The following is a 23,258-nucleotide window of genomic DNA, read 5'->3' as shown; positions in this document are numbered from 1 at the left end:
AATTCTCTCTTCTTAAACAATTTTTGGCGTATATTATCGTCGCAGCACCAAATCGAAGTCGCGACATGCGAAGTAAATTTGAACTGATAAACGTTCATAACAGACTAAAACACAGATGACCCAAATCGAACTTTCCGTTAGCGAGTTATGAACGGTATTTTCTCCGGAAATTACACAAGAATTTCCTTGTTTGATCCTTTAAGAATTGTACCCTGAATTTTTTTTTTCTCCAAGATTCCTTCAGAAGCTCTTGAGGAATTCCTACTAGGAATAATACTGGAATTATTTTAGGAACTCCTTTCGGGATTGCTTAGGGAGAGCGTTCCTCCTCCATCCTCCAACATTTTTTATCAATCTCTCCAGCAGTTTTGTAAAAATTCCTCCAGATGTGCGTTCTGTTTTTTTTTTCAAGTTCCTTCTGGGATTACATATCTCCATGAACAAAACGCAATCAGTGAAGAACTTGATTTGTAGTAATAAGCTGAATTTTTGTATAATGAGAAAGTGAATTCTCCTTTACTGCAATAAAATGATAACTGCAACAATGGTAACAAAAAAGCAAGGGTTTTATGACTGCTGGTCTGATTTGATGCTGTTTGAGCAAAACTTTGGGAAACTGTGTTATTGTTTTTTTCATTTATTGCAACTTCAACAACATAGTTCCCCAAAGTTTTGCTCAAACAGCATCAAACTAGGCTAGGAATCATAATACCCATGAGTTTGCACCGTTTCAATGCAGAAACGGAGAGTTTAGCATCTCACCATACAAAAACCAACTCACTACTACAAATCCAATATTGACTTATTCCTTCTGGGAATCTCAGAAAAAGTACTTCTGAAGCCATTTCAAATTTACAGAAATCTCGGAAGGAATCACAAAAATAATTCCTGGAGGATTTCTGATACTTCAAAAAGGAAACTTGTGAAGGAATCCTGGAAAGATCCCTCGAAAAATAATTATAAAACTGTTCATATAAAATCGCGTTGGAGATTTACAGAGTCACTTCGGAATTTCTCCGGAATTTCAAAAGAAACTCCTTGACAAATCCTTAAAGGACGGAGAGAATTCCAGAAGGAACTTTTGGAGGAATACTGGTATAAATATCGGTTGAAATTCCCAGAAAGAGGAATTTTTAAAGGAAATCTTGGATAAATCCCTGAAACAACTCCTGGTCGTTCTTGGAAAATTTTGGAGGAATTCCAGAAGGAACTCCGGGGGTGTTAGTAAAAAAAACTGCTGAGGGAATCGTTGAAGGAGCTTCTGCAGGAATCCAAGAAAGACTCCAAGAAACTCCTATAAGGAAATCCCATAACGAACTTCTTGACGAATCCTAGGAGAGCATTCTTGAGGATTCCTAGAATTAATTCTTGAAGGAACATGAGAAGAAATCGCTGGAGTAGTTTCAGTAGGAACTCCTGGGGGTCCCTCGAATTAACTTCTGGAGAAATTAGAGAAAAAAAAACTTTAAATCAATCTCAGAAGGCACTCCTGGATGAATTTCAAAAAGAGCTCCTGAATGAATCTCTGAAAAAAAAACTCTAGGAGGAAACCAAGGGGAATGACATATCCTTTTCTAATCGGAAAATCCGCATTTATCCGTTCCTTACCGTCGCTAACCGCTGCTAACTGAGCTGCTATGCGCAGTTAGACGCGATAAACGACTGTTAGCAACGGATACATGCGGATTTTTCCAGTTAGCAAAGGAAATGTAATTCCCCCTGGAGGAACTTGAGAAGGAACTTCCATTGGAAAATCAGAAGGAATATCTGAAGGAATGCCTGACTTAATTTATGGAGGATTATCACTCTGCAGCAGACGAATTTGCTAGAATATTTTTACTAACTGAAGTTCACCCAGAAGCCCATGACTATATTGCAAGGATTTCGCGACGATCGTGTAAATGTACAATCTTTGACAGCACAATGTTCATACATCCAACAACAAAGCAAACCGATTAGTCCGAAATAAAATAATCAGTATTTGAATAAACTCACAGTTCACTTCGGAAGAACAACGAAATTAATCGAAATTGAATTTGACGGGTTCCATTCTCAGGTCCGGTCCCGGAGTTCATTTTTTGTAAGAACGCCGCTCAAACGTTGAAATTATTAAGTTCGTGCATCGGTCCATTAGCTTGTGCGCCCTTGCACAGTGGCGGGCCTCCATACAAAAGTCGGACAAAACCTCAAATGTTGACCAAAATTGCTGAAATTCACAGGTTATGATGATTTTAGTTACCTAAATCTATTTCTGATATGAAACTTTTCATATATTTTGATATTGCTATATTAGGGTGGTTCAAAATTTTGAAATCTGCTGATTAGGGAAAGAATGTAAAAATAATCGATAATAAGCTAGCACGATGTGCTTTCTGAACGTAGATTTTGATTAACCTTAATCTGGGGGTTCTTAAATCATGTATTGGTATTGAAATAAGCTATAATTGTGTATTTGTTGCTGTTAGGGTGGTCCAAAATCTTCAAAACTACATGAATCATTAGAAAAAATCGTTTACCTACGTTTTCTCTCAATGGATCAATTCAGATACACACCAATGTTGGCTGACAAGACGTGGTCTATTCTCAGGGACTGCCCATAGACCACGTGACATTTTACGGTGGCTACACGGAGATGTGTTATGGGGTCAGATAGTCTAATATGCGTAAAATTTGAACTGCTTTTTATCAACTTCGTTTTAACAACTTCATATATGCTCTTCCAAGTTTAGGTTGTAAGGTACATCGATCTCTGCTATCACTTGTGGAAGCAACCGAAACAACCCTATCTATAAAGAATTGGCAATTCATATTCGCAATATTGAAGGGAGTTTTTGATAAACGATCATCAGAGATCGGTAATCATATTGATGAACAGTTCAGTTCCAGCAAATATTTTCAAAATTTTTATCACTCTGTGTATCGTTCAGCAGAAATGTGTTTAATGAAACCGCATGAATAACATGCAATAAAACTTCAAGTTTAAAAAATCAATATAAGGGGTTTCACTCAAGAGCGTGAAATATTCGTTTCATAAAATTGCGATTAAAATATTCAAACATTGCCTTGGTGATCGCGACGTTTACGCAGAAAAATGTTTACGTTTTACGCTGTTTAGTGAATTCCTTTTATAGTTTATAGATGATTGTTGCTTTGAACTGTAGCGATGTGCGTGTAGAAAAGAAACAAGTAGATGTCTCTATAAATTGAAACTTCAATAGAAGTTCGTGAAGAGATTGCTTCCAAGGTTGTTGAGCAATACTAAAGATTAAAATGAATCGAAGAAACGATCAGTTTAAGAACATCAGTGAGCAATGGTTTGTTTAGTTATTTTTACATGTTTTCACGGTTGTTTTTTTATTTCTTTTATTTTAATGGTTAAAAGAGTTAGTTGTATCTGGTGAAGCAACATGTAGATAGTGTCTAAGTAAATAAAGGCTTATTCATACTTAGTCGTCACTCCTTTCCTCTCTACCTTACTGTTTTAACTGGAGTACCCACCTTCTTCTGTAAAATAATATTTAAAAAAAAATAATTAAAAAAAATGTTGAAGCTGTGGCCATTAAATTATCAGACCCCCCCCCCCCCCTCCACTTATGACCATCTGACTTGGTGAAAATCTCTAACAAGAATGAAAATTACACTAAATTGTTAGTATTCTGAAGTCAATTTGAACTATGTTCAGATAAAATTTAAACTTCAAACAGTATCACTTCCTCCACAACCATGCGGCTCCATTGTGACCTGATAGAAAAAAAAAAAATTTTCGCGCTTAGTGCAAAAATGCGCAAACAGTGACCTATATAGCCAAAAACTAGACAAAATTGCACGTTAGATCCGGGATACGGCGTCGTTTTCTGATGTTTCCTAAACAAGTGCTGAATCTCTTCAATACGAAGTTTTTCTCCAAAATTTCATAAAAGTCAATATGTTTGCATATTGTAAAAACATAATAATTTTGTGATTTAATTCCAAACAATCCTCGAAATGTAATTGTTATTAATACCCAAAAACACAAAAAATATTGTCACATTGTTCAAGTCTTCCTAACTTTTACAACGAACTCATGAAGGAAGCTCATGAAATAAAGACAATCAATACTAATATTGTAGCACATAAAACTTCAACTTTGAAAAAATCTACTAGTCTCAATTTTCGACCAAATGATTTAAAAATTTGGGGTTTTCTTAGTTGAAGTATCTATAATGGAAAAAAAATATTTGAAAAGTAAAATATTGAAGTCGATTTTTGAGGTTTTGTCCGGCTTCCGGCCACTGTGCCTTGGCTGCAATGTCTTGCACTCTCTACAACAAATTTGACGTGCATTTGGTTGGTGATCTTCCGGATTTTTTGTAAGCTAACATCCGATGTATGTATGTCAGCGTGGACATTAAGAAAGATGATACTAAAAGCCATTGCCAAAGGAAAGTAGCAACCACCAGGGCAAAATATAAGTTAATTTTGAGGGTGAAAATCTCGGTGAAAATTTTAAATTTCGAAGTTAAACGATTTCGGTGACGACAATGAGGGATCATTCAAATTCTTCTACAGATATATTTGTAGATGTCATCTCATGAACTATTATTTTGTTTGTGTACCTATATTGTAAATCGATTATTTATTAATCGATTATTTGGGAACAAAAAAACTTTGGCACCCCTAACATCTTTTTTTGAGAAATGTCACCTTGTACGGTAAACTAAAATTGATCAAAATACAATTATTGACTTTTTCTGACAACAGGTGGTGCTGTAATCATTTGTAAACGGCGTCTCCATGTCGTTGTATGTAAAAACACGAAGTGACCTATATTGTTAATATAGTATATTTGATAGAGGCCATCCTGGCAGTCCTGCGTATGCCTCTTGTGCCGCGCATTTCGAAGCACTCCATGTCCTCACTGATAAGAATGCTGATAGGCACCATACCAGTAATGACGCAGAGAGCGTCGTGTGACACGGTACGGTATGCGCTCGCAACCCTCAGGCACATAAGCCTGTAAGTACTTTCCAGCTTCCGTCGGTAGCATTTAGAACTTAGCGCGGTGCCCCACGCCGGGCCACCATATGGACGTAGCAACACTAGCCAGAAGCTTGCGCTTACTGGCGTACACCGCAGAGCTATTGGACAACATCCGGGACAGTGCCGCAATAGCTGTGGAGGCTCTTTTACAGTCATAATCGACGTGGCTACCGAAGGTACACTGTGGTGCATAATTGATCGGACAAACGCCGATTTTCATACAAAATGGCCAAGTTTGAGATGCTGTAACTATGGTTTGCTTTGGTGGATTGAGCTCAATTTTTGACACGGAACTACGAATATGCTGAATTTTGTGTATACAAAGTATAAAATGTTTTCGTTCACAGGTCTGGGCGTGGCAAGGCGTTGAAAATATTGCAAAAGTGATCGGACAGCGGTACCCCTTTGATTTACACGCGTGCCGCTGTCCGATCACTTTTGCAATATTTTCAACGCCTTGCCACGCCCAGACCTGTGAACGAAAACATTTTATACTTTGTATACACAAAATTCAGCATATTCTTAGTTCCGTGTCAAAAATTGAGCTCAATCCACCAAAGCAAACCATAGTTACAGCATCTCAAACTTGGCCATTTTGTATGAAAATCGGCGTTTGTCCGATCAATTATGCACCACAGTGTAAGCTTATCGTCGATCATCACGCCCAAGTGTTTGACGGAGCGCTTTGACAGGATAGTACACTCTCCTACACTGATCTCCGTCTGCTGCTCCGACTTCAGGTTGTTAACAACCGTCACCTCTGTCTTGTGATGAACCAGCTCTAGTTTCCTGGACCGCATCCACGCCTCCACAACCTTGATCGAGTGGTTGGTAGTCAACTTTACCTCCTCGATCGTTTCACCGTAGACTTCGAGCGTAATGTCGTCGGCAAATCCGACAATCACCACTCCCACTGGGTACTCTAACCTCAACACCTCGTCGTACATGACATTCTATAACACCGGACCCAGGATGGAACCTTGCGGGACTCCTGAGTTTATGTGAAAGCACTTCCGACCCACCTCCGTGTCGTAGACTAGTACACGATTCTGAAAGTAACTTCCGAGAATCTTGTACAGGTACTCCGGTATCCCCAGACGCAAGAGCGCATCGGCAATAGCAGACCAGCTGGCGCTATTAAACGCATTCCTTACATCCAGAGTCACTACCGCGCAAAAGCGAATTCCCCTCCTCTTGGGATCGAGTGCTTTCTCGGCGGTTTTTGTAACCGACAAGATAGCGTCTACGGTGGACCTCCCCTTCCGGAAGCCGTACTGGTTACTCGAAAGACCATTTTCGCCCTCGGTGAACCGCAACATTCTATTGAGGATGATCTTTTCGAGCACCTTCCCCGCCGTGTCAATCAAGCATATTGGTCTATATGCCGACGGGTCTCCGGGTGGTTTCCCCGCCTTTGGCAATAGTACCAGGCTCTGCCTCTTCCAAGCTTCTGGGAAAACTCCCTCGTCCAGGCATTTCTGCATAGCAGACCTGAACATCTCGGGAGCCTCTGCAATGGCTACTTTTAAGGCCAGGTTAGGAACTCCGTCCGGACCTGGGGCCTTACCTACGCTAAGGGACTTAGCTATCCCCACAAGTTCCACATCGGTGACCCTCTCCTCATCGCCAGCCCCAGTCCCCGGCTGTCCTACGAAAGGAGGCCAAGGATTAGGATCATGACGCGGAAAAAGTCCTCCAATGATCCCCTCCAACATCTCTGGAGATTGCTCTGTAGAAGCCATCACACCTCTCGTCTTGGCCATAACGATCCTGTAGGCGTCACCCCACGGGTTCGTATTGGCACTCTGACAGAGACCCTCAAAGCAGGCCTTTTTGCTTTCTCTTATCTCGGTCTTAAGCGCGGCTTTTGCAGCGGCGAACACCACCCGCCGTTCGTTTCGCTCTTCCTCTGATCGTGCTCGCTGCATCCGCCGCCTAGCCCGTAGGCAGGCGCGGCGCAGGTCCGCAATCGCGTCGGTCCACCAGTAAGCCGGTGGCCTCCAAACTGGGAGCTTGATCGTGGCGATCTGCATGCCTGCCGGGTCTTTTCGCAGGCGGATTGATGCACTTGGTGCATCTACCTCGCACTGCTGCTTGAGGGCGGCTGCGAGCTCCTCCTCCGCCCAGGTTTTTCTACACTGGAGACTCGTTTCCGCCGTCCGGTTACCACGCAACGCAACTGGAGACTCGCCTCCGCCGTCCGAGCTCTCACCTGCATTTTCTCTCCTATTTCCTCATGGGCTAGTGCTTGGGCTAGTGGCTTGTAGTAGGTGCCTTTCTTGGTCACCTTCTTCAGCTCTAGCGTCATCTCTCCTCTCCTGGTGCGCCGGATGCTTTAAACATCTGCGCCCAGTGCACTAAGGGCCAGAATCGCAATCTAGCGGAGCAAAATTAATTACTCCAAAACGAAGCATTTCCGACACATGGTATCTTCGACAAAGTTGCTTGACATCAGCAGGGGCATCTATTGATAAGAGCGTAGTAGTTCGCAAATCGTCCGCATAGGTGGCGCCACCATCTAACTTCTTTGTTTTACGTCCTAGAGACTTGGCGTCTTCGGCAAAGTTGTTCATTTTGGCAAAATAAACAACTCTTTCTCAGTCGTCAAAATTCCACAGCCTACTGTTTTCGAGTTATTTCAAAAATAAAATACATTCAATGAAAAACCAGTTTGTTAAGCTTATTTTGACATTTTTACTAGAAACCATGTGAGTTTAAACTTTTTCCTAATGCAAATATGTCAAACCAAACACATTCTATGGAAATATATTCAATATTATCATTAAAAATTTGAAATTAAAATACAAATTCGAAAAATAGTGTGAATTTCAAGCCTTAATATCTCACAAAGCGCAAAAAATCGCAACTTCAAATTTTCAGCAAATATGAAGCAATACTAGGTGAACATACTGTCAAAAATTTGGAGAGGTATTTTTTGATGTTTTTGAGATAATAGCTTTTTAGTAACACCATAAATATAAGTAGTGCCAGCGTGTAACTTTTTACTGTTACACATTAGAGAGTTTATGTCTTCGAGAAAGTTGTTCATTTTGACTAAATAAACAAATGTTTTTTAGACGTCAAAATTCCACGGCCTACTGTTTTCGAGTTATTGTGTATTAACTATATTTTATTGATAAAATTTGTCAGTAAAACACATTTTGATGCAATAGTATTAACTTTTTTTTATTGTTTTTGATTTTACGATACATAGTAGGTCATGAAAATGTTAGTTTCGTGGAGCTCCAGTTTCACAATCTCTAGAGATTGATCAACGTCCTTTCCATTCAGGAACAAATCCACGAGCTCTCAGCAAGATATTTCGCGCTCTAAAATTTAAAATGATTGACAAAAAAGGTTAAGCTTAAAACATTTGGAAAATAACATGCAAAAAATTAAAAGTTACCTTGAGCCATGCTGACAATGGTATACTGACATTTTCATAACCTACTATGTATCGTAAAAATTAAAACAATAAAAAATAGTTCATACTATTGCATCAAAATGTGTTTTATTGACAAATTGTATCAATAAAATCTAGTTTATACACAATAATTCGAAAACAGTAGGCCGTGGAATTTTGACGTCTAAGAAACAGTTGTTTATTTAATCAAAATGAACAACTTTCTCGAAGACATAAACTCTCTAATGTGTAACAGTAAAAAGTTACACGCTGGCACTACTTATATTTATGGTGTTACTAAAAAGCTATTATCTCAAAAACACCAAAAAATACCTCTCCAAATTTTTGACAGTATGTTCACCTAGTATTGCTTCATATTTGCTGAAAATTTGAAGTTGCGATTTTTTGCGCTTTGTGAGATATTAAGGCTTGAAATTCACACTATTTTTTCGAATTTGTAATTTAATTTCAAATTTTTAATGATAATATTGAATATATTTCCATAGAATGTGTTTGGTTTGACATATTTGCATTGGGAAAAAAATTAAACTCACATGGTTTCTAGTAAAAATGTCAAAATAAGCTTAAAAACTGGTTTTTCATTGAATGTATTTTATTTTTGAAATAACTCGAAAACAGTAGGCTGTGGAATTTTGACGACTGAGGAAGAGGTGTTTATTTTGCCAAAATGAACAACTTTGCCGAAGACGCCAAGTCTCTAGGACGTAAAACAAAGAAGTTAGATGGTGGCACCACCTATGCGGACGATTTGCGAACTACTACGTTCTTAGCAATAGATGCCCCTGCTGATGTCAAGCAACTTTGTCGAAGATACCATGTGCCGGAAATGCTTCGTTTTGGAGTAATTAATTTTGTTCCGCCAGATTGCGATTCTGGCCCTTAGTGCAGTGGTAAGAGAAGATTTTTGCACCGCATGGCCCTCTGCTTCTCGGCACATATATCCACTTCAGTTTTGAAGACCAACGCATTGCTCCTTTCGTGCTTACGGGCTGGTTTAGCCCTGCCGTTTCTCATTATCTTTTCCCAACCGTGATCCTTCTCTTAAACCGGTTAGCCCCTAGTTGGGGTTCGCCTCTTGTGCGTTTTGCAAACAGCTTGGGAGCCTGGTTGCTCACGTATCGACCATGCTCTGCTCTTCGGTTAGGAGATCGTACTCCTTTTTGGCCAGAGCCACCGACTTGTGGAGCTTCAGTAGTCCTTGCTCGTGGAATCAATCAGCTCGTCGAGCTGCTGACCCGAGCAAAGCCTGATAGCAAATTGAAAACTAATTTTGATGCTGTGATATTGCAATTCTTGATAACTCAGGTTGTTGTCGTTTTGGTCGTTTTAACGGTTAAAACATCAAAAATAAGAGCAGAAAAATGTTCCTGTGACAGCAAATTGAAAACCATTCCTGCTATCGATGATAGCAAATTGATAACTGTTTTTGTTATCAGCGCAAGAAAAATGAAAAATCGTTAAATGTAGAGTTTTTTGGTTGATATCAAATCCTAAATGCAATAATACAATTGCACTAACGATATATCCCTAGAATTACTTCACATAGTTTACTACAAGATTTAAAAACTATTGTAACACTAAATATTTACATTAATTCAAAATGACAGCAAACCGAAAGCAAAATTTGAAATCAAATTAAGTAAAGATAAAATGATATCAAAATGTGATATCAATTTGTTGCTGAATACAAATCATGTTTTCGATTTGTTGTAATTTTGTTGTTGGACTTTGCTCGGGGAGCGACCCCTTATTTTGCGGTTCAGCACCCGCGTGTGGTTGTGGTGTTCGTTAGTCATCTGGGCATCATCAGCTCGCGCTGCACCGTGTCGTGTCGCCAATTGGCTCGCAGTTTGAACACTCGTAGCGACGTTCTCATCAGCCCACCTCTCGCAAACAGGTTTCATGGCTGTTTGGGTTTCCCTCAGACTTGCTATCCCTCTCAGACAATGAAGAAGTTGCCAATGATCCTGGTTGTTATCGTTGCAAACAGGGAGGCCAGCTGAGGGTTGGCATAGGTCCTTATAGGGCCTGATCACAGAGTCGGATCAGCGCATATTAGGAGTAGGGTAGGGCGGGGCAAGATGAGCACCCTAAGGATGACGTTGAGTTTATTGAAAGTTAACACAAATTTTCAAAGTACCTCTCAGTAGTTCTTTTCTTTATCATGTTTTCTACCACCCATAAATATGGCAGGGTTCAAAATTCACAATAAGGATGATTTATTTGACTAAACAAAAAAGATGTATTATGGTCAATTCAAACATGCTGCGGGGCAAGACGAGCACCCCTACGGGGCAAGAAGAGCACTTCATGAAAATCAAAATATTTAAATTATAAATTGGCCATACAGTGATTGAAATAGTAAATTTTGTTTATTGCTATGGTAACAAGTTCTAAAATGATCAGTTTTTTTTCGATTATTAAAAAAATGGCGGTTTTATAATACTTAATACAAAATGACCCAAAAAACAATGAACGACTATTAAGTGGCTTATTTTTAGAAATTAACGCAACCAAATAGTTGCAAAGAATACGGAAACCTATGTTCGGCACTATTGAGTGGATTACAATAATTTCAAAATATTTTCTATATTCCCATCAGGGGTGCTCATCTTGCCCCACTATAGGGAAACAACTAAAATTGAATATATTTTAATGTTTGTTTCAAGAAACTATTTTCTAATGCAAGTTAAAATGTTTTGCAATAAGCTAGTAATGTTGGCTGATAACCAAAATTATGGTAAAAATTTGATTCTGACATAAAAACCTTATTTTATGCTGGTGATTCTTATAAAAAAATGCTAAAAATCCATGCTATTGACTAATTTGACGAAATTTTTCAATTCGTTCGTTATTAGGTACCTTTTATCAGGTTTACAAACAGGATGAACTTTATTCTAACGGATTTTGAAGTTGTTTGGACAAAATTCATCATAAAAGTAGTAAAACAGAGGGGTGCTCATCTTGCCCCGGGTGGCCATCTTGCCCCGTCCTACCCTATTCTTCTGAACTTACTTTCACCCAGTAAATTGCCTAAGCTGGGTACAGGTCGCTACGGTTCAAGGCGAAACTGGAAGCATTTCCTCACTTTTTGGTTTTTGATTTTTTATTAAATAACGAAGCAATATTTTCAAAATTGGTTTTCGTGTATGGATCAAGGTATCTTCTGATTTTTTTTTTTGTAGTGGAAAATGTTTTTCGTCTTCGCAGAAACCATTTTTGAACAAAATTTTACAAAAAAATGGTTTCTGCGAAAATGGAAAGCATTTTCCACCTCAAAAAGTTCAGAAGATACCTTGATCCATACTCTACATGTGCACGAAAACCAATTTTGAAAATATTGCTTCGTTATTTAATAAAAAATCAAAAACCAAAAAAATGAGAAAATGCTTCCAGTTCCGCCTTAATGGGACGGACAACATCGCCGCCATTAGCCCATCCATTGTTTCAGGTCAGTCCCCTGGGCAAAAAGAGGTAACCCAAGTAGCATTCCGAAATCAAATTGGCTCAAGGAAGTCTTTAGAATTATCAAAAATTCAAAATAGCTTCATAAAGGTTTTATTACTATTCTCAGAATCTCCCCAGAACTAGTTAGACTTCAAATTGTTGTCGATGTTTGGTCTTTTGATTATCCTCACATGAAAGACATCTATGTCGATCATCCATGGAACCATGTGCCCTCGAATGTGTAATGTGATGAGCCTGGCTAAACAGCCGTGGCTCGACCTTCACGAAATCCTGCCAATTTGTCTGTTTTGCGTATGATATGGATCTTATAGCTAGAACATTTTGAACAGTGGCAGAACTGTACATCCGCCTGAGACGCGAAAGACCAAAAGTCGGACTGATCGTGGATGCGGGTGGAACCGAACGATATAGGACAAGCTGTTTACGTATTTAACCCTTATGTGGCCCGGGTACCCAGCGCCTATTTAAAAAGCACGGTGTAGAAAAAAGCAAAAAGTTTGTCGGACACATAACGGTTAAGCTATGTTTTCATTTGCTGAAGGTTTCAAAATATTCTATTGGCAAACGTTTTCCCCATACATATGGGCCAAAACGTTAATTTTATTCAATTTAGTACTAGGAACAGTTAAAAACATGAAAAAAAATACATTTTCTTTGAATATGTTCAAGACAAAATCAGGAAAGTGACTAAAACTGGACAGATATAGTGCGGATTAATTAGTTTCATCATAATAGTTATTGACATCGATAAACTAAATTCCAAATTCAATAGTGAAACCAAAAAAACTCGTTTTAGTCGTTTATGACACCCATTTCGTAAAATAAATACAAGATTCAATAAAACTAAATCTAATATCTTTCTATCTTCTCCACCTCCAGTACAAACAGAAACACGCCATCCTAGTGGAAACGGCTCTTCTAAAGGAGATGCCCGATACATTATCGTCTCCATTTCCGGATCTGTTCTACATCCAAGCCAAACTGGCCAACGTCAAGGTAAGGCGAGAACAGTAGTGGTTGTGTTTATATTACACCTGGCATCCGGTGTTCGATGTGAACTCTTACGAAACAATCCCTTTCCCCATGTACACTTCCCTCTGCCCTCATTGAACATTCCTCAAGGAGTGCTTGCTGGCGAAAGTTGAAAAGCTGTGCAATTCTGCACAGCTGTGTTCTTTCGTACCACCAACCAGTCTGTAGGAATTGTTATATGTACATACATTGTCAGTCGAAGCCAAAGGGTGAGCTGAGACCTAATCCTCCAAAGGTGCTTTGCATTCCATTATCGTACCGAAAATTTTGGTTTCGTCGGTATACTTATCCGGTTTCGTCCATCAAAATCGGACGTGATCCCAAGACGACGATATCCGTAATGACCGACTGTAGCATGTCTTGGTTTGGGTTGGAAGCGAGCTGAAAGCGTTTGATTCCTGGCCGGTTTCCTCCGGTAGAACACCCATCTCACAGACAGACGACATCTAACCAACCCGGCTGACCCCCACAAGCACGGACGTTTGTGGGCCATCCAACAACGGCACTGCATATGAGATGAGTGAATGGTGCGTGCTAGCTTTGGTCCTGCTGTCCTGTTTCGGATGGTACGTTTCTTGCATGGAGATTAGCCTGCTGAATCGATTAAATTTTCATACGTTTGACAACTGTCGGGCTTATTGGACCCTTCGGTACAATTATTAAAGCTTTTTTGAGATGGGGCAGAGCTTTTGATAGTATGTGGAAGCAATATCTTTGGCCTGCAAATATTCAAGTCTCACAAAAAGTCATTTATTTTTAAACACTACTAGTTTAAAAAAAAACATAGCATAGCATAGCATCAATACTTGCACAAATCTTGGATGGAGTGCAAAGTTGAATATATCCATTGACATTGCTGATGTCGCTACTATCTACAATGTCATAGATTCACTCAGCTCCACACACCTGGCCAAGTTCTTGCAAGCATTTAAAAATCCCATTATCAACTAAGAAAGAGCCCAGAACTGAAGCAGCTTCCAATAGATGAAAGGATGTTGAAAATAGTGAATTTTCAACTTATATGCAGTTATATAGCAAATATATACTGAAGTAGAATTATGTATAAATAAATAATATTGGAAAGATCTCACCAATTGTTGTGTGGTTTTTGTCCGATCATCTAATTGTCTTGATTAATGTATTTCTCTGCAGAAAACAACACAGTACTCAGCAAAGAACAACACAATACTGAACACTAAACACTCGCGCATCTATTGATTTGATTTTCACGCGACACAATAGCGAACGCGATCGATTATGCTGCCATACATACCCCTTACAGGACTAACTTCAAAAAACCATGCATACCACAGGAAGAGGTTGCACGCGCGTGGATAGTCATTCGAGCGTTCCAGGTCGTATTTTTTAATTTTTTTTAAATAGTGTAATTTGTGCAGTGTGATTTGTGCAAATAGTGGTGTGGAAGATTGGCCGACCAAACCGGTTGCGCGACCGGACGATTTTCGGCAGGAAGAGCTCGGCTCCGCGAGGAATTTAGAAGAAATATTGTTCAGTGCGGGGACAGTGATTCGGAGAAAAATTTGCAAATGGCGCCGACCTAGGATGCCAACCACCCCAGCTCAATAAAGGAAGAAGAAAACAGTGTTTAAGGACGACATTCAGCCGAAGAAAACAAATCGATATATACATACTAGTTTAAATAGTGTAAATAGATAAGAGGAAAAGAAGGTGAGAAGTGCTCAATTAGATGCTAAGGACAACAAAAATCGAAAATTTCCAGAAGTGTAAATAGATAAGTTAAGAGAAAAATTAGTTAAGTGAATAGTTAAGAAAAGAAAAAAGAAAAAGTCAGAAGAATAGAACGAAATAGTAAAAGGAAAACGAAATGAGAAGATTACGATCAAACAGCTCGCAACAAGGCTCGGCTGCAGCACTGACGGCGAGTAAAACGGGGACGATTCGAAAACCCAGCGCGGCCACAAGGAGCCTCGCAAAGATTGATGAAACCAACCTGCAAACCATGTCGGAAGTGGCGGTCCTCGAGCCAGTTGATTTCCAGAAGGAGTTTCCCGGCCACCCAATCGACGTTGGAAAGATCCTAGCACAGGAAAATTTCACCAGGCAAAGGGACGTCATCAAGGTAGGTCGATTTCGCTTCAAAATAATTCTAGAGCGGAAGGAGCACTACCCACAACTGGAGAAGATCCGGTTCGAGAAGCATAACCTTCGGTTGTTTGCACCAAAGTCGGTTTCCCAAACCACCTGCTTCGTGCGAGGTATCCCCAAGGAGTACGACGAGGAAGAGATCCAAAGGAACCTGGCAACAAGCGTGCCGATCCTCAAAGTAGAAAGGATCATGAAGCGGGGTCAACAAGGAACGGAAGAGCTGGTGCCACAAAGTATATTAAGGTGATCGTCAAAGGAGGAAAAGTACCCGAATCGTTCCGAATGTACGACTGTCCGGTTAGAGCAGAACTCTACGTGTTCCCGGTGAAACAGTGCCAGAAATGCTGGAGATTCGGGCACAGTCAGAAGCTCTGCCGAGGTAAAAGCAGATGTCCGTCTTGTGCCGAAGAACACCCACAAGAAACTCCCTGCACGAAGAACAACAAGTGTGCCAACTGTGGAGGTGACCATAAAGCAAGCGACAAAGTCTGCAGGGAAAGAGTAAGAAGGGAGAAAATTCTTAAATCAATGAGGACGGATAAAGTGACCTACGCCGAAGCAGAGTCCCAATTCCCTAGGCTGAGCAACAGATTCGACATCCTGGATATCGAATCCGAGGACGAATTCCCGGAGCTGGAATATGGCGAAGAGCAAAGAAAGAGAAGAGAGGAAGGCAGAACAGGGGGGAAAGAAAGAGGAGGTAAAACATCAGGATCGTCAAGTCGAGGCAGCCAACAAGTCAGGACAAAGCGGACGACCCCACGAGACAGGAATCAGGAACAAATGAGCGACTGGCCCCTCAACGACTGGGATAAGGAAGAGCAGGTACGAGATACGCGAAAATACGATGTCATCATCGTGGAGACGATAGTGGAAAGGTTGCGGCAGGACCTGATCAAGCAGCTGAGGTTGAAGAGCTGGCTTAAATCGCTGATCGAACTAAGGGACGAAATATCAAGACGGATGCAAGGAGAAGTGACAGGACTGGAGACAGACCAACTAATAGTGTACATCTTCGGAAGAATCAACGAAATCACCGAACACAACCCAAGACTCCAACAGGAGGAACAGAGAATAGCCCAAGCGAGTCAAAATGGCCAGTAAAATAGGAATTATCCCACACAACATCCAAAGCCTAAGACCAGCCGAAACAAAAGAAGAACTGTACACACACATGACGGAAAATGCGGTGGATATCGCATTGCTCCAGGAAATATGGTTAAAAGAGGACGAACCATTCAGAATGAAAAACTACACCCTGGAATCGAAGAGAAGACCAGACGGATACGGAGGAGCAGGAGTCCTAATACGCCAAGGAGTCGAAGCGAACAACCTAAGAATGCCGGAATTCTCCATCCTGGAGGCCGTAGGGGTCGAAACAAAGAGCGAAGCAGGCCGGATCAGCGTCATTTCAGCGTATTCGCCAGCCAATACCAGTAATCAAGCGACAGAAGACATCAAAAAACTTTTCCAGTGGCTAGAGCATCTGGAAGGTGAAATCATCGTCGGAGCAGACCTGAACGCCCATCACAGCACCTGGAGCCCGGAATTCCCCGAATGCTCCAGAGGAAAACTGATCAATCAGATCTCCATGGATTCCAAACTGATCCTTCTGAACGACGGGTCCCCCACAATGTGCCTAGCCCCAGGAAATCGTCCATCAGCGATCGATCTCACCTGGGTAACAGAAGGAATAGCCACCCGAGTAGAGGAAAAGAGCTCAATAATAGCATATTTTGATATGGAGATCAAAAAGTGATATGGGTTTGATTGACATAAGAGATAAAAGATCTAAAAATAAAATCAAAAATTTACTCCTGGAACATCATCATCATATCACATTTAGATTTTGTAAGATCTAGCCAATAGCAGCGAGCTATTCGTTTGATCTTATAATATCAAATTTTGATATTGTTCAGATGTTCCAGGAACATTTTTCAGATATTATTTTCAGATCTTTTATCTCTTATATCAATCAAACCAATATCACGTTTTGATCGTCAGTATTTCACCTCTACCCGGGCAGGAAAGCAAAGTGGGAAGTATTAGACGAGGAGTTTGGGAGCGCCCACCTAACCATCCGGATAGGAATAGGAGATGAAATCCCTAGAGTTAAAAAAACTACGAAACGCGTTAATCAAGACAAGGTAATAAAAGAACTTAATGGAATTAGACCGCAATACATCTACAATCCGGAAGAAATGCAGGAGATTTTCGAAGAAGCATTAGAAAAGGCATCATACGTAGTGAAGAACAAAAAAGGAAACTTCCTAAAAAGATGGTGGACGAAAGAACTCTCTTTGTTGTACAAATCAAAAAGAGTGGCCCTTAGAACGTACAATCGCAATCGTTCGGAAAATAACTACTTGGAGCTACAGAAGCGAAGGGCGATTTTGAAGAAGGAGCTCAGAAGGACCAAGAGAGCCTACGTGAAGGAATTGTCAGAGAACATAGATGAAAGTACCCCCCCCCCCCCCCCCCCCCCAAAACAGGTTTGGAACATTGTGAAGGGCATTGACACATCCTTAACTGGAAGCGACAGGAGGCTAACAGAGCTAAGCCTTGAAAAAGGTACTGAATTCATGAACCATTACTTCGGGGACAAACTACATCCAGTGAGATGCCCAGTGGTTCAAACAGAAAAAGAATTGGAAGGTTTCGAAGTAGCGTTAAAGGAGAATGAAGTCCTGAAAACCCTGAAGAAAAAGAAAAAGCATTCGGCGGCCGGAGAAGACAGGATGTCCTACTACATCCATAAGGGACTGAACATCAATATGCAGCTTAAGGTCGTAAAGATGCTGTCGGACGTGTTTTTGTCCGAAAGGATCCTGGAGAGGTGGAGGATAACAGAAATCAAACCCATACCCAAGCAAGGCACAGACCCTTCGCTACCAAACTCAAAAAGGCCAATCGCACTTATGAATGTAAATTTGAAACTAATCAACGCTACAGTGAAAGACAGGATAACAGAAGTGGTCGAAATCAACAACCTGATGCCGGAAACTTCGTTTGGATTTAGAAGTAATTGTTCATCAACCACCTGCATCAATTTCGTTGTAAACGAAATTTCAGACGCAAAGAAGAAAAAGCTGGAATGCCTTGTGGTGTTCTAAGACGTTTCAAAGGCCTTTGATTCGGTCAAAACGGAACTGCTGCTGGACACCATGGCAGAACAGAAAATCCCAAGCAAACTAATTGAATGGATTCATACCTACCTGAAGGAAAGAACGCTAGTCCTGAAATCTGACCAAGGAGACATCAGGATGAAGGTCAACCAAGGACTACCACAGGGATGCCCACTGTCTCCGGTGCTTTTTAATCTATACACCTCAAAATTACACGAGGACAACGAGGAGGACTGTATGCTAGTACAATTGGGTTGTTTAGTTAATAAAATATTGTTATTTTCTATAGCCTAATCGAAAGAGATCATTTTTCTGAGTATAACGTGATTTTATTGCACTCCAGTTCCTTTGTTTTGATCATTAAATAAACAAAACAGTTTTAATTTCCATGGATAGAATGACAGTTCAATCGATAAAATGACAGTTCCCCCCGAACAAAAAAATTTCTCCATACAAACTTTAAATGCATTTTAAAAATAGTTTCCGACCACTAAAAATTATGAAATTTTGGATTTCGACTAATTTTTGGACGGAGATTCCGAATATGTAATAATCCAGATACCCCTAAGGAACCCAATTCGCGGACGACTTCGCGTTGATTACCAAGGCAGAAACACTAGAAGCAGCAGAGGAAGTAGCAAACAGGAGATTACGGAGTCTGTCAGCGAAGCTGGAGATCATGGGTCTCGGAGTCAACCCCCAGAAAAGTGCGGTGGTCCCATTCACTAGGAAGGCGACGGATCACCTGAGGATAAAACTAAACAACCAGAGGATAACAATACAGAATACCCACAAATACCTAGGTTACACGATGGACAGGGAACTAAGACACCGGAAACACATAGAGGACGTATGCAAGAAAGCTAATAACAAGCCCCTCTATTCAAAATGTTGGCAGGGAAAAAGAGGCATGCCAATCCGGCAACTCTGATTAAGACAGGCAACGCACTCATAAGAAGTAAACTAGGATACGGCGCCATGATATACGGTTCAGCAGCAGAAACCAACCTTCAAAAAATTCAGATAGTTCAGAACAGCTACCTCAGAATAGCCTTGCATCTTCTAAAATCGACACCAGTCCATGTAATACTATCGGAAACCGGACAAATCCCAATGAAGGAAAGAATCGAATATCTATCGAAGAGGGAAATTATCAAAAGCATGTACAACAAGAACCAACTAGCCAAATTCATCTGGAAAACAATAGACGCCGAGGAAACAAGCGGAACAAATCTATCATCAGTCACCGATAAACACCTCGATGTGGTCATGCAAGTCCATCCAAAGAGTGAAAACATAGCGTGGGATGCCAGACCGAAAATAGTAGGAGGAACCAACATTCGGCGGAAAATAAGGAAGACACTGGACAAAAACCAGACCAAAAAGGAAAACCTATCGAAACTTCAATGGAAACAACTATTTTGGGAAACCATGGACACAGATTACAAGGAATATAACAGGATCTTCACGGATGGCAGCAAGACGGAAGAAGGAACAGCCTTTGCGTTCTTTGACGAGAAGACCAACAGCACCAAAGCACACAAAATCAATCCAAAAGTCACCATAACCAACGCAAAACTAATGGCCATTGAAGCAGCGATAGAGTGGGCCTTACAACACTCTTACACCAAGGTGGTCATATTAACGGACTCAGCAAGTGCATGCTCCATACTCCAAAACCAAGAAGAATCAAAGAACAACTATATCGCGTGGAACATCCTCAAAATGCTGCTACGACAAGAAACCTCCAAATACAGACTACAATGGATACCCAGTCACTGCGAAATAGAAGGCAACGAAACGGCAGACAAGGCAGCAGTAGAAGCAACAGCAGGTCGGCAAACGCTACACAACTCTCTTACGGTAGGTGACGCTTTGCTCTTGGCCAAAGAAGAAACGTGGGAAAGATGGAACCTCGATTTCATCGAAATAAGCCGAGAAAAAGGACTATGGTACAAAAGGATACAGCAACAACCCCTCAAGAAACCATGGTTCAAAAAAACTAATCATCAACCCAAGGGAGATAAAAAAAACTCAGCAGAATACGTTCGGGACACACGCTCACCAAGGAGAGAAGATTCCTATGGAAATGGGAAATCACCGATCAATGCGAACTGTGTGACGAAACAGAAAACATAAAGCATATCCTGTACGATTGCCCCAAGTACAACAATACCAGAAGCAAATACCCAGCCCTTGAGTACTTCGAGCCTCTGGAACAGATCTTCAAGGAAGAATCTGAAGCCAGTATGACGCAAATACATCGCTTCTTATTGGAAGCCAAAATCCAGATATAACGAAAACGACAACATTGCCACAACTATACCCAACAGGCGAGATGGGCCAACCCTGGCCTCAGCCTGTCACACTAGTGACAAACGCAAAGAAAAAAAAACATGCATTGTAGAACAAACATTTTTAGTGAAATCGACGCCAAATCACCACAGCAATCCAATAAAAATACTAAGAGAAAAGAATTTCTCAGAAATTTTTTCACCATAGAGAAAAAACGTCTAAAAATGCTGATAAAAGTACCGTCTGTATCATCATGGTGTACTGCAATGTACGTTGGTGACAAAGTTACGTTGCAATTAGCATATTGTATTTGCTCGTTGCAAAGCAAATATGTTGCAACAGGTCAACGGCCGCTGTTATAGATGGCTTCCTATGAAAATATAGCGACCGACCGTTGGTTTTTCGGCTATATCTCTAAAACGGTAAGAACTTCCATTTTGGCGTCAAAGAACGAAAGGAAGAACATTAGCTTTTGCGCTTAGAAAATTTTTGTTGAAAATAATCTATGATACAGACGGTACTTTTATCAGCATTTTTAGACGTTTTTTTCTTTTAGTATTTTTATTGGATTGCTGAGGTAATTTGGCGTCGATTTCATTAAAAAAGGTTGTTCTACGAGGAAGTTTCTAATAGCGTTTTCCGGAAAAAATAGTCCACTATGATTTTTTTGAATTCCATAAATGATCATATATCCGCGGCTGCAAAACGGTGAGTCGATAAGGAGAGCGTCCAACATACCTCTGGTCCTCACAAGTTCCTACCTCATGCTTCCACAGGTCAAGCGATGACAAAGACCGCCAGCTAAGAGTTGTGTGCTTAGCTGGTAGTGCAGCCTGGGCACTGTTGTCCTTCTGACTTCAGCTAGATTGAGGAGGTACTGTTCACCCAGGAGGTGCGGCTCAAACAGCGTCTGTTCTGGCATCCAGCGGCTGAGTAAAAAATGCTGCATCACACCCAGCAAGATCCAAGGTGGTAGCCCCATCAGTGTGGTCGTCCCAGTATTGTTTGGGACACTAAACAGAACTGGCACGATAGCCCTCCGGCGAGACAGGAGTGCTGGCGTAGGTCCAATAAGCCACCCGTAAAAATCCCCATTGCGAATAACATAGGAGAAAATACGACTCGATACAATCGGCAAAGACCCACGCGACGAAATAAGGACTACGATTGGAAACTTGGAACATGGAATTGCAAGTCACTAGGTTTCGCAGGATGTGACAGGATAATCTACGACGAACTACATCCCCGCAACTTCGACATCGTGGCATTGCTTAGTTGGAACTTAGTTGGACTGGACAGAAAGTGTGGAAAAGCGGGCATCGAGCGGCTACCTTCTACCAATGCTATGGCACCACCAATGAACTGGGAACAGGATTTATAGTGTTGGGAAAGATGCGACAACGTGTGATCGAGTGGCAGCCGATCAACGCAAGGATGTGCATGTTGAGAGTTAAGGGCCGTTTTTTCAACTACAGCATCATCAACGTCCACTGCCCACACGAAGGGAGACACGATGATGAGAAAGAAGCGTTCTACGCGCAGTTAGAGCAAACATACGATGGTTGCCCGCCGCGTGACGTGGAAATCGTTGTCGGCGGCATGAACGCGCAGATAGGAAGGAAGGAAATGTACAGACCGGTAATCGGGCGAAACAGCCTGCACGCCGTATTGAATGATAACGGCCAGCGATGCGTAAACTTTGCAGCCTCCCGTGGTATGGTAGTCCGAAGCACCTTCTTCCCCCGCAAAGATATCCACAAAGCCACCTGGAGATCACCCGACCAACAAACAGAAAATCAAATCGACCACGTTCTAATCGACGGTAAATTCTTCTCGGATATAACCAATGTCCGCACATACCGCAGTGCGAATATAGATTCGGATCACTACTTAGTCGCTGTATGCATGCGCTCAAAACTTTCGACAGTTATCACCACGCGTCGAAGTCGAACGCCGCGGCTCAACATCGAGCAACTTCGTAACGCAGAGGTGGCTCAAGACTACGCGCAGCAGTTAGCAGTGGCCCTACCAACGGAAGAGCAGCTTGGCGCAGCTACACTTGAAGATGACTGGAGGGACATCCGATCCGCCATAGGTAGTACCTCGGCTACAGCACTAGGCTTCGCGACTCCAAATCACAGAAACGACTGGCGAATGTGAACATTTGAAAAACGAGAAGAATGCAGCATGGGCGAGAATGCTGCAACACCGTACGAGTGCGAACGAGGCACGTTACAGACAGGCGCGGAACAGGCAGAACTCAGTCTTCCGGATGAAGAAGCGCCAGCAGGAAGAACGAGATCGCGAAGTGATGGAAGAGCTGTACCGCGCTAAGGACACACGAAAGTTCTACGAGAAGCTGAACTGCTCGCGCATAGGCTTTGTGCCACAAGCCGACAGGTGCCGAGATAATCACGGGAATATTCTGACGAGCGAGCGTGAGGTGGTCGAAAGGTGGCGGCAGCATTACGATGAGCTGAGCACCTCAATGGCCACGTTGTGAGCACCAAAGGTGGCGCGGTAACAGATCTAGGAGAACGTGCGCAGGACGAAAGATTTCCAGCCCTTAAACTCGAAGAGATTGAAGAGGAGGTTAGCCGGTTGAAAAACAACAAAGCCGCTGGAGCAGATCAACTACCAAGAGAGCTTCTAAAATACGGTGGGGAAGCACTGGGGAGAGCACTACACTGGGTCATTACCAAGATTTGGGAGGAGGAAGTACAGTCAGGTTTTTTTTACGAAAAAAATTTCATCGTCTTATTTTTGCA

The 23,258-nt window shown here is 41.5% G+C and overlaps 1 protein-coding gene across 3 annotated transcripts in view; it reads left to right on the top strand.

Moving 5' to 3' along the window:
- Positions 1 to 23,258, top strand: part of LOC109420900 (ribitol 5-phosphate transferase FKRP) — an 80,346-nt gene that overhangs the window by 43,978 nt on the left and 13,110 nt on the right. For all 3 annotated transcript variants that reach the window (XM_062850627.1, XM_062850626.1, XM_062850625.1), the window contains exon 4: positions 12,791 to 12,907. In XM_062850627.1, coding sequence (XP_062706611.1) covers positions 12,791 to 12,907 — 117 coding nt within the window. The remainder of the gene's footprint in view (positions 1 to 12,790; positions 12,908 to 23,258) is intronic.

Source organism: Aedes albopictus, chromosome 2 (genome assembly GCF_035046485.1).
Source record: "Aedes albopictus strain Foshan chromosome 2, AalbF5, whole genome shotgun sequence".
Classification (NCBI taxonomy): domain Eukaryota; kingdom Metazoa; phylum Arthropoda; class Insecta; order Diptera; family Culicidae; genus Aedes; species Aedes albopictus.
This window is presented reverse-complemented; position numbering and strand designations above follow the sequence as displayed.